The sequence below is a fragment of the Manis javanica genome, chromosome 1 (genome assembly GCF_040802235.1).
Source record: "Manis javanica isolate MJ-LG chromosome 1, MJ_LKY, whole genome shotgun sequence".
Lineage (NCBI taxonomy): Eukaryota > Metazoa > Chordata > Mammalia > Pholidota > Manidae > Manis > Manis javanica.
Window position 1 is genome coordinate 93,550,170 of NC_133156.1, and position 12,602 is coordinate 93,562,771.

Genomic DNA, 12,602 nt, shown 5'->3' on the forward strand with positions numbered 1-12,602 from the left:
TTCTGTCTTTACTCCACCTAGTAACTTGGCTTCAGTCAGTTTCTGCTTGGCAAGCTAGAACTGGCTATCTCCTATCTGGCCTTTGCAGATATGTAGCCTTTTCTTATTCCCTCAGTCATGTAAAAGGGACCAAAGACACAAGACTTTAAATCCAGAATCTAGTTTCCTTACTACTTAGCTTACCCCCTCTTGCCAACCCCTATCTTCCTGTGTCTCATGTACTCCTTCTCCATGGCATATCCTGACTAATGGCAGGAGAATGACAAGACAGTAGTGCAAGTCTAATTAATGGTCCTGAGAATTAAAAGCTAAAACCCAGTAGGGTGGAGTGAAGTTACAGTCTGTCTTTGTTGTTCCCTTCCCCTTCTGTTTAGCTGGTGGGAGCCAACCAGTTACTTCACCCAGTCCAAGAGATAATTGCAAAACTCTACATCAGTACTGCACTATCTTAAGAACCAAAGCCTTGAAAATAAAAGTGAGGCAGGGCATTGTTTTGGAAGGTAGAGCAAGAGTGGTGGGAGCATCAGATTAGTTAGCATTACCTTGGGAGAAATCTCGCAGGTCAGGCAAACATGGTCAGAAAAATGGCCCATAACCTGGGTGTTGGATTGCTTCCATGCCTTAGACATCACAGGATTAGAGATGTCAGACAGGGAATCCCTGGGAACCTGATCCTAGACTTAGCACCTGAAGAAGGTGAGCTTCTTAAACATTCCAGAGTTGAAGGAACTTGAATGTATTATCTTATAGGTATTAACAGTTATATTGGAAAGATAATAAGATAATAAAAGATAATACCTCTTTTATAGTGAAAAAGCCATTAAGAACACATATTGTATGATTCCATTTATTTGAAATAATCCATAATAGTACAAATGTATAGAGACAGAAAGATTAGGAATGGGAGAAGGTGGGAAATGGGAAGTGAGAGATTACGGTTAAAGAGTTTCTTTTATGGGGAATTAAAATGTTTCAAAATTAGATTGTGGTTATGGTAGCCAACCCTCTTAATATACTAAAAAACATTGAATTGTGTTCTTTAAATGGTAGATAGGGTATGTGGATTATATCTCAATAAAATTTTTAAAAATACATTTTTTTAAATGTGGAAAAGGTAGAATTTGAGAATTACAGATAATCAGCTCAGCATGGTCCCTTAGAAAATCTGGAACAAACTATCAAACACATGGTGAGAGACATTGAGAGAAAAATATAATGATCTTTGAGAATCTGTAGGCATTACTAAGAACAAGTCATGTCAGACTAACTTTCATTCCTCTTTTATTAGGCTTGCTTTATTTAGGTGAAGGAAATAGCATGACAAATTGATGTAACCTACCACCATTTTAATAGCTTTTATTTGATGAAGTGTCCTGTGGTGTATGAGTGTATGAGATGTTGAATTGGATGTTGGTTAACAATGTTGTTAGAATTCACATATATTGAAAAATATCCCTCAGACATAGTGATTATTCATTCCACATGTCTGGAATAATCTCTCTTATGAAATTTGATTATATATCCTATTACACTATAAAAAGTCAAACCACCTCTATAAGCTGAACCACACAGACTGGGTTTTGTTGTTGTTGAGAATGTTTTTAACAAATCCCAGACATCATACCATTTTACACGTACATTCTTGAGCCTGTATGTCTAACAGACAAGAACACTTTTTTCATACCCATAATATCATCTCACCTAATAAAAATAAACAATTTTATACCATTTAATACCCAGTCAATATTCAAATTTCCCAGGTTATCTAAAAAATGTATTTTTATAGCAAATTTTTGTTTGAGTCAGGATCCATCAAGGTCCATATATTGCATGTGTTTGTATGTCTCTTATGTTTTGAACTATAATAGACCTCTCTATATTTTTGGGTTATTTTAATGTCTTCTAGAATGTGGATCATTTGTTCTATAGGCTTTCTAAATTCTGGAATTGGCGGACTTTATTTTTGTGGTTTCATCTCATATTTTCTGTAAATGAATGTTTTCATGGAAAATCTATGTAAATACCACAGTGGGTATTGTTATTGGATGTCATTTCTTTTAGTGAAATACATACTTTTAGAAAGAAAAACAAATTGCAAGTTCATATTGACATTTGTTTCAAACTTAATAACTTTATAGTTAATTTTCATTTTGTACTTGTATCTTTTTCTGTTATGCTAAACACTTGTTTCTTAATATATTAATTTAACTTATTACTTGTACAATATACTTATATTACTACTAGCAATATTAGTATTATTAACATTAACAATATTATTATTAACAGTGAAACTAACGATGTTTTGTGTGTGTGTGGTTCTTTTGTTTATATCCCATTAGGGGTGTATAATCAAAATACTATCTTTTAAAGTACTTGAAAGAATTTTATTCTCTGTCTTACTGGCTCCAAGGTAGTTAGCTGATTCTAAAGGGGAGAAAACACTTGATGCAATAGTTTGATTAAAAGTTAATCATGGACAAGCTTTAAGTAGAAGCCATATGTCATATACAGACACTCAGGCAGCTCTGTGGAGAGGTCCACACAGAGTGAACTAAAGCCTCCTGCTCACAGGAGTGTGAGTGAGCCATCTTGAAAGCAGATCCTCCAGCTCCAGTCAAGCTTTTAAATGTTTGTATCTCCAGTTAACTTCTTGACGTGGACCTCATAAGAGACAGTGAGATAGAACTGCCCACTTAGCTGTTTTCAAATTCCTGACCCACAGTAACTATGGGATTATAAATACTTATTATTGTTTTAAGCCACCAAGTTTTGAGGTAATTTATTAGGTTGCAACAAAGAACTAATTCAGAACCTAAATGTAGGTTTACAATAGGGGGAAAAACTCAATGAAAGTTATTTACTGCCTTCTGATGAGAAGAGAGTTAGAGGATTTATAAATAGACTTCAGTTCATAATATCAGGTTACAGAGGGAATATCAAAACAACAGGTTACAGAGGGAATTAGTAAATGTGGATATTTGGTGAAGCAGACTATCCATCATCTAAAATACTGCCCAAGCAACGTATCCACTTGCTTGGGGCTACCAACCCAGATTTCCAGAAAAGTGAGGCTCTAGTTCCCACCTTTTCCCTTCCTTCAGTTCTCTTTCTCATGCTCCTAGATCCCGAGTCACCTTCATACTGCCTGGATTATCATTTGGTACAAAACCTCCAGAGATAAACAACATGGAACTTTTGGCAAGCCTTTATAAAACTACTCTGAAAGAAAGCAGTGTACTCTGCATTTTCTTTGCTGAACAAAACATGAAGATCAAGGCGTAAATTCTTAATATTCTTGTACATGGCGTGTATATGAATTATATATTTAATTATATCTACTTTTAGTTTCAATTCCTCTATTTGACATTAAATTCCTGTAATAAAGTAGTTCAAAAAGTAGAATAATCAGCCTGCTGAGTCTTAATAATTTTTAAAGGATTTGGCTCATATTCTTCCTGTGTGGTGTTATATTTTCCTCTCCTAGAATGCTTTATTTTATTTATTTTTAAATTAAAGTATCACTGATACACAATCTTATGAAGGTTTCACATGGACAACATTGTAGAATGCTTTATTATACGAAGCAAAATGTATATATCTTTAATTTTTAGATACATATGATATATAGGAATTCAGATCCTTTCTCTCATTCTAATATTAACATGGAAATTTGGGTTTCTTTTAATATAATGTTATTTAAAGCCTACTCCCCACATCCTCTTTATCTGTAGTCTTTCTTTTATTAAATACATTTATTGAATACTTATACTCTGTGCCAGATACAGGGATAGGCACTGGGAATATAAAGATGATTAAAACATCTATCTGTAGCAAAAACTAGGAAGCAACTTAAACATCTATCAATAGGGTACTGGTTAAGTAAATTATATAGTCTAGTCGTATAGTACATTCAATAGTAGTCTGTTACTCGACTACTAAAAAGAATGAAGAAGTTCAGTCTATGCTGATATGGAACAATCTCCAAGATCTGTTGGAGAGGTAGTGGGAAAGAAGTCAAGATACAGCAGAATGTGTCTAGTATATAATCACTTGTGTAAGAAAGCATATGTATGCATATGTATGTATATGTACATATATACCTACTGGACTAGACTAACTAAAAATTCAGAAGAAACTAGAATGAGGGCTGACTTAGGAAAAAACTGTTATATGACTGGAGGACAGGGAGGAGTACAAATTACTTTTATTGTATACTTTTCTGAGTTTTTTGTATTTTGAACTTTATTCATTATAATTTGAGTACAGGACAGAGAGATATATAAGAAAAAGCATAATACACAGTATATTAGGCACTATGATAAAGTAGGTACATGAATGAAGAAGGGGGTTATTTTTCTCTAGGGCAGCAGTGGGTAAGGAGGTCAGGGAGATCTTCATAGAGGAGGCTACCTGAGGAGTAGTAACAGATTAAGAGCTGACCAGTTTCTTCATGAGACTCTGGGGAGCAAGAACAGCAACATAGGTACAAATGGAAGACGTAACTATTTCCTGGAACCTGATAAACTTCCGTTTACTCCTACAGAACCCAGTCTAAATTCTTGTTCTATCTGCTAGGTCCACTTCACCAACAGCTAAACTACAAACATTTCTGATCTTTTCTTCCTTCCTACTTCAGTTCTTCCCTCCTTCCTTCTCTCCCTCTTTTTTTTTTTTTTTTTGGTAATGGAAGGAATATGTATTTCAACAAATTACAGTTCAGTAGAAACTACATAAATTTTTTATTGGGAAAAGATGTTATAGATAAACCCCAAACTTTGTATTGTTGATGGTGTTTAGAGTTGTATGCTAGCACACATTTCCAGTAACACATGTTTTGTCTGGGCTCCTTCACATGAACAATCTCCCTCTAGGTGGCAGAGTTACTTCTTTTGAATGGAGCCGATCCATTATTTACAAGTGACTATGGAAAGTGTGCTTTGGATGAAGCCAAAGATTCACGTATGAAGCGTCTCCTTGAGAGATATGTTCCTAAACATCAAAAACATCTTATATCAGGTAAGATTAAACTGTCCTGTTATAGCTATTCATCATGTCAGTAGAGAGTTATAGAAATTGAATTTAGATTTATGGAAATTATTTTCCTCATTCTTTATGGCTATACCTCTGCCTTTTCATCAATTACATTGTTAAATTGAACTACAAAAGAGCTTGATTTTCAGTTATCAGTAAAAAGATTATGTAAGAATAAGTTAAATACATGGCACATTCTTTATATGCTCCTTAATATATCAGTTAGATTTTTCTTGAGAGCACAGCATTCCGCTGCTCAAAACCCTACAGTGACTCTCCATTTACTCCAGCAGAAATGCCCTACAAGCCCCTGTATTATCTGGCCACCCTATCAGTTAATCTCTTCTACCACTCTCTACCTCTGTCACTCAGCTTCAGTCCTGCTGGCCTCCTTGCTGTTACTCAGATATGCTTCCCTCACCTCCTTCAAGTCTTAGTTCAGGTATCTTCTCAGTGAGGCCTATACCACCCTATTTAATTCTTCTCACCTTTATTAGTTATCTATTACTATGTAACAGGTACCCCAAAACTTTCACAACTTAAAACAACAAACGTTTATTATCTCTTACAGTTTCTGAGGGTTAGAAATCTGGGAGCAGTTTAGCTGAGTAGTTTTGGATCAGAGTCTCTCACAGGCTGTAGCTCTCAGCAAGGTCTGTAGTCATCTTAAGGCTCACCTAGGGCAGGAAAACCCACTTTCAAGCTCACTTACATGGTTACTGGCAGGCCTAAGTTCCCACTGGTAGTCAACTGGAGGCTTCAGTTACTTGCCACATGAGTCTTTCCTTAGGGCTGCTGACAACCTGGCAGCTGACTCAGAGCAAGTGATCTGAGTGAGACACTGTACCCAAGACAAAAACAAGACAGACTTTTAATAACCTAATCACCATCACTTTGCCATACTCTTTTTGTTATAAATGAGTCACTAAGTTTGGGCCATACTTAAGCCCAAGGGGAGCAGCATTAAGCCCTACCTCTTGAAAGGAAGAATGTCAAAAATTTTATGAACAGTTTTTTAGAACCGCCATACTCACTGCAGTCTCTCTTACTTTACTCTATTTGTCCCTTCCCATAGCACTTAACACTTTCTAACACACTGGGCAACTTATTTTTAAATTTTTATCTTCTCCTCCAGAATCTAAGCTCCATGAAGCAAAGGATTTTTGTTTTCTCTAGTGATGAATACTAAAGTGCCATGTACATAGAAGGGCTTCAACAAATAGTTGTTGAATAAGTAGTGTGTCAGTCCTTTGAAACAAAAAAAAATCCTTTCCATTAAAGAGATACATATTCATTCACTTTATTAAACTTTATTTTAATAAAAATTTCCCCAAGAGATAATTGTTTGAATGCCATTGACTAAGACTTGGATCAAAACATCCTACTTTATAATAAAGAGACAAATTAATTGGTAATTAAAGGCCACCAAGAGGCAATTAAATGCTTCTATATAGCAAAATATTTCTTCCCCTGTAGCCCATTTCAGCAGAAAGTAAGTGGAACAGACTGCATCAGGTCTATAGATGCACATTGAGATAGATTATTACATTCATACTTACATTTCAAGCTGTATGAAAAATTGCAAATATTCAGTTGGAAGCAAAAGTATTTATATTTTTAAATTTTTGCCTTGATAATTGATTCTCTATTTTATGATAGCATGCATTGTTTTGTTCTTCTGAGAATGTGTTCTCCAAGCATTCTAAATCCAGAACTCCTGTTTACTGGTGCCCACTTCTGACCTATACCTACTCAAGGAAATTACATTTATGGAAAGAATCCCAAACCTCTCTTTTTAGGACTTAGCTCCCACTCTTCCTTTGTGAGGGAATTTACCAAGCTGAGCTGTATTATCACTCTTCATTAGTATGATGGTTTGAATATTTCTGAAGTTTGAACTTTCAAAGTCTGTTATTAATTGCCAGTCTACTTACCAATATAAGTGCAAAATTGGTTTGCTTAAGTAAAGTTATCTGTATACTTATCCAGAGTATTCATTTTTAAATTCCAGTTGAAGATCTTTTAACTGTGTGAGTGATGGATAAAGAATCTTCCTTGTGCAATAGAGATTTGCTGCTTTTTTGTATTAAGAGTAAAATACATCTGCTTTGGAATAGGACAAGGGTTCATTCTTATTAACTTTATAGCCTTGTGTAAATTAACATCCCTACTTTTCTCACCTGTAAATTGGGCTTATAATACCTACTCCTCTACTTATATATCTCTGGAATTATTATTGTGAGGATTGGAGTTAATGTATGTAAAATACCTGAGTATAGTACCCGGCACATGACAAAAGCTCAAAGCAACAGTGAAAAAAATACAGCTACATCACCAAAGTTTACCCCTCAGAATTTGTATTTGTGTAGTCTTTTTTAAGTTGGTTATGCAAGAGCATGTAGATTCTTAAAACCGAGAGGAAATAAAAGCCCCTTTCTTGCTTCCAAATTCTTAGGAACCATGATTGATGGGGTGGTTCCTGGAAAATATTTTTCTCCTCTTTTATTTCAGAAGCAAAGTTAGAAGAAGGTACAGAGTCCTTTCTGTTCTTGAAAAATAATTTTAAAAATTAATAATGGAGTACTTCTATGTGCCAGGAATTCCTCTAAACTCTTTACATGCGTTATCTCATTTAATCTTCACAATTCTATAAGATAGGGACTATTCCTACCTTCATTTTATGGAGTTGAGGCAGAGACATTAAGAAGCTTACCCATGAGTCAAGATAGAAACTCAGGAACAGACTCCAGAGACTATACTTGCATGAAGAACATTCTATTTTACTTGCTTGAGGAACATTCTGTGTGCCCACCCTCAACTGAATGAGTTGAATGAGTGAATACCAGGCCTCATTCTGTACATTGTAATTTGATTGCTATCATGAAAATTATTCCCAAGAAATAAATTAAATTGCTTTTTTCCCAGTTATATCCTTGTTAAAATATTTTTACACTTCTAGCTCATAACATATTGATAAGAAAATTTGTATTCTTTACATATCACATCTAAGATGTTCATTTGTTCTTTTCTCTATAAAATCTTCTGTATTCAAGGCACTGTTTCTAGGTTTTTACTTTTTGTGGCCAAAGGCATATATAGGCAACTGTAATTCTGCCTTCAGTATTTAAAGAAGAAACTGAAAGAGACACTAATTTTATTATCAACCTAGACACATTTTTTTCAAACCATCTTTTTTTTCTTATGCATTCTTAAGATTGGCCTTTTCCATGCTTATATGTTTCACTTTTAAGAATATGAAGCTCTCAAACTAGAACCTTATTAAGCAGACATATTAGGAAACGATTTTAATCCAGTTAGTTGTGAAAGAATTTTTTGCCTTGTACATAGTTGCACATCTGAATCAATGGAGAATATACAAGTACTGAGTTCTGTCCATCATCGGCATTATTTTGTTGGGTCTCTTGCTTTTCCTACAGAAATGTTTTCAGCTCTTTCAAGGTAGTATTTGGTTTCTAATAAATACAGAAATTATAAATTCTATAGAAACATTATATGTTCCAATTTTAATAGAAAAATGCTCACATACTTTCATTTATTCCATTTGGTTTTCTCATGACAGAGGACTTGTGGGTTTTGAAAGTCTAGAGTCTGATCACTGGAGGCTGTTTTCATTGATTTTTCTCTTTTTGTTTACAGCTCAAAAGTATAGCACTGACCCATTAGAAATAAAGGATGCACACCAGCATAAGGTACATCTCTGCTTAGCAATAAACATTCTTTATACAGTGCACTTGCTTGTTATTTTATAGATCATCAGAGGGGAAAGAAAAACGGCTGAAGCATTCATCAGGAATGGTGACTTCACCTTTGTTTTTAAGAAACTTTGTAATAATTAATGAGAATCGGATGGTTCTGGGCCGTTAGTTTGGGAAGCAATTGAGTAAATGTACCATATCTGGTCGTACGGATGTATCAGTAGACTTTTCCTTTTTCCTCCTCTTCAAGAAGCCATAAGATTTATCAACCACGTCAAATTTACTTTGACCTAAGCATAGTACAGGTCAAAGGTGTTGATACCATGCCTTCAAAGTTTACTTGGTGGGCAGTTACTTTTCATCTTGTGCTTGGGTTACAGTGAGTGAGAGGATATAGTTTCTGTTTTAATTTTAGCAGCCCACAATAAACATTCCATAGAGACCAGTTTGGCAGCATATCTGTCATCTTGTTAAATACCTTCTTCCATTTGCCTACTTATGGTCTCTCACAGATACCATAGGAAGAAACTCCCTTAATTCTAGTTCTGTATAACAGTTAAGAGAGGAGAGTGTCTAAACATTCTTGTTTAGTTATTTTTAAAGCCTACAAAAATTAAGTAGATTAATATTAATTTTTTATATTTCATAGGATAATAGTGCTAAGTAGTGGCAAAAAGAAATGAAAATGTATGGTAGAAAATAAAGATTAGTTCACAACTGGGTCTGAATCCATTATATTTTCCTTTCTTCTATTAGTCTACTTTTCTGCAATATCAGGTTGTATATATTCCTGTTATATATCTATCTAAGCCATGAGGTTAGATCGAATTAGAAAATTGAATGGAATAGCATTTTGTTTAACCAACAATCTAGAATGAACTGAGTGTAGAACTACAACTGAAAATTAAATCTAACCTTATGTTCTGTTTTTATAGAAACAAAAATTCACTTCTAGAAGTTGTATTGGGTTTGTTTGTGAGGAAAATTTCAATAGACAGAAGCCAGAATATATAAAAGTTGCTGAAGGAAGCAAAGAGGGTTTGTTTATAAATAAAGAAGATGTATATGAACATTACCAAAAAGATCCCAAAAACATAGACTTTGGTATATCCAAGCATAAGCAATCAATTCCTAACCAAATATGCTCTAAAGAACTCAGAAAGAATAATCTCCATAATGTCAAAGATCTTAGCACAAATGTGTCTAAAGATAAAGGAAGAAGAAACACACAACATAAGAGGACTCAAATAGATGATACAGTCCAAGAAAGCAATCCAAGAAAGACAATAGCTGTCTCTTCTAACAGAAAAATAAACAGAATGGTTACTCGTCAGCAACACATTCTTCAAACCCTTGATGACCTTCCAGAAAAATCATGTGAACCTTTCAGCCCAGCTCTGTCAAGCTTGAAAAATGAATTAGGTGACACTATCAAGGCTTACTCAATTCCCAAAGACACACATATCCAGAGCCTGGATTTATCAGATAGTCAGGAAATAGAATTCGTAGAATTAGAATCCATTGACCAAACGGAAGCTGGCCCTTTCTCAGGACTTTCATTACATCAAGAAATCGACTTTCCACTTGTTACTGTGGATCAGCAGCCTTACATTTACCAAGAGCAGAACATTAGCCTTTATAAATCTCATGAAAATGATAACTCGGGTAAAAAAGATGAGAACCTTAATAAGCGGAAAAATTCTTTCCTATCCTTTATAAAGGAAAATTTTCATAATGATGGTGAATGCTTTGCCTCTGAGAACACTGTAACATCTAAAAAAGTGATGTGTTCTACAAGTTGCAAAAATCACTGTAATTATAAAGAGATAACAAATAGAGAAGAAATGGATTTTCAACAATTTTTACCTTCTAAAGGCCATCTTTTACAGGAAAATGAGTTAAAGACAGGCAGTCTAACCATACTTCCACAACAGGAAGCAGTTACTTTTTCTGACTTAACTAATACAGTAGTTTCTCCTGAACAACACATTGCAAATTATGAGCAATGCATATGTGGAACTTCTTTCGATCACTCACTTGGTAATCCTGAGCATACTTCCCTGGCTTGTACAAGAACACTTTCAACACATGAAATTTCAAAGTTGACTGGTCATGTGGAGCTATTCATAAGGCCTCAAGATTATAGCCCCAGAGCAGCAGCCTCTTTAATGAATCAAACAGAGACACATATAGTGGAAAAGGTGAGTAAAGGAAAAGACACTGAAAGGAATTACACTGACAAAAGTCAAAAACAAAGTTCTTCAAGTGGGCCTTTATCCACAGTTGTTCATTCTCAAGTAATAAAAACAAATGAAGTTGAAAAAAGGAATCAAGACCTTCCAGAGAGTAAAATCATACATGATCCAAATTTCCATTCCACTGACAATATGAATGAAGAACTGACCAGCATCTCACAACTTAGTCAAGGAGGAGAGAAAGAAATTTCTCACAAACCAGGTATATTCCTATAGATTTACCTAGTTTATAGAAATTTCCAACTGAATTCCACTCAGCCTATGCCCAAACTGACAAGAATGAGGACACATTATTAGGCTGTAATTTGGGGATACTATTAATTACTTAAATAATAGTGTTTACTTTGAAAGTCAAACCACTATTATCAAAGATCATTGCTAAATTGATTTTGACAGAAATTACTGAACAGTATTTCTATTTTTATATTTCTTTTTAATATAGCACTTACATAGTACCAGGAATCCTAACAACATTTTCATAGCAGGAAATTGTTAGTTCAGTTGATTTCAGTGATTCACTGTATTCCCATCAGAATTGTAACTTTATATTGTAACTTTATATATGTTACGTAAAAACATTCTTAAAAGTTTCAATTACCTTAAATAAAAAAATCCAGCTAGAAACAGAAACTTGGAATGCTTACACAACTAGACTTCTACAGTTACATGACTAGACTCTGGAGAACTGCAATACTGATAAAGCAAAATGTTTATTTTTCAGTTGAGGAATTAATTTATAATATCAATCGAGATGAAAGCGCTATACGAAATTATGAAGAGAAAAAAGATTCAGAAATTCATGTGCATACTAATATCCAAGAACACAATAAAGTTCAGAATTTCAGAAAAGGACAGAATTTCTTGAAAACTACCTGCAACCAAGGTTTGTATTCCTATACTTGTATAGGTAAAAGTTCACATGATCAAGCCCAGCAATCCACTCTACTACAGGGAATTTCTAACCTTTAAATTTACTGTTTATTTTTTTTAATCATTCACTAAATTGTAAGATTATTTCAGCTATATTTGTCAGATGGTTTTAAGGTACTAGTTGAGAGTCTATTAGTCTTCAGATTTTTTCTAGTCATATTGCTGCCTGTGACTTCTCATTTGTTATGTTAGAGGAGGTTAAACAGAATATTGAATGGGGGCAGTACATGTGAACTGTGTCAGATCCTTTAGACACTCCACTGTACCCATTTAAAGAAGCATACCCACCAGTTTCTCTGTGTCAGGTGAATGCACTGTGTGTTTGGCAATATGGACAAGCTAACTGTCTTTTAATAATTCTTGGAACTGGTTATATGATAGGCCACTTCAGGTTAAATATTAAGCACTGAAATGTTGATCTATCTACTGTCTAGTAAGAAGTAGGAAGGACACTGGATTAGGCATTCTCTGTGACCCTTCTCCCATTGTCCTTCTCATGAAGCCCTACTTATATATAACTCCTATAATGGGTTGACTGATGGCCCCCCCAAAAAAACATATGTCCTTTTCTGATCTCTGTAATTTATGATTTATAAGTTTCCTTATAAAAGAAAAACAGAGGGATATTTGAAACACACAGGAGAAGATGATGTGAAGGTGGAGACTGAGG

At 34.5% G+C, this 12,602-nt stretch overlaps 1 protein-coding gene across 1 annotated transcript in view; it reads left to right on the top strand.

The window, feature by feature from the left end:
* Positions 1-12,602, top strand: part of ANKRD31 (ankyrin repeat domain 31) — a 173,190-nt gene that overhangs the window by 91,475 nt on the left and 69,113 nt on the right. Inside the window, exons 12-15 of the mRNA XM_037000313.2 lie at positions 4,872-5,016; positions 8,689-8,741; positions 9,683-11,204; positions 11,724-11,885. Coding sequence (XP_036856208.2) covers positions 4,872-5,016; positions 8,689-8,741; positions 9,683-11,204; positions 11,724-11,885 — 1,882 coding nt within the window. The remainder of the gene's footprint in view (positions 1-4,871; positions 5,017-8,688; positions 8,742-9,682; positions 11,205-11,723; positions 11,886-12,602) is intronic.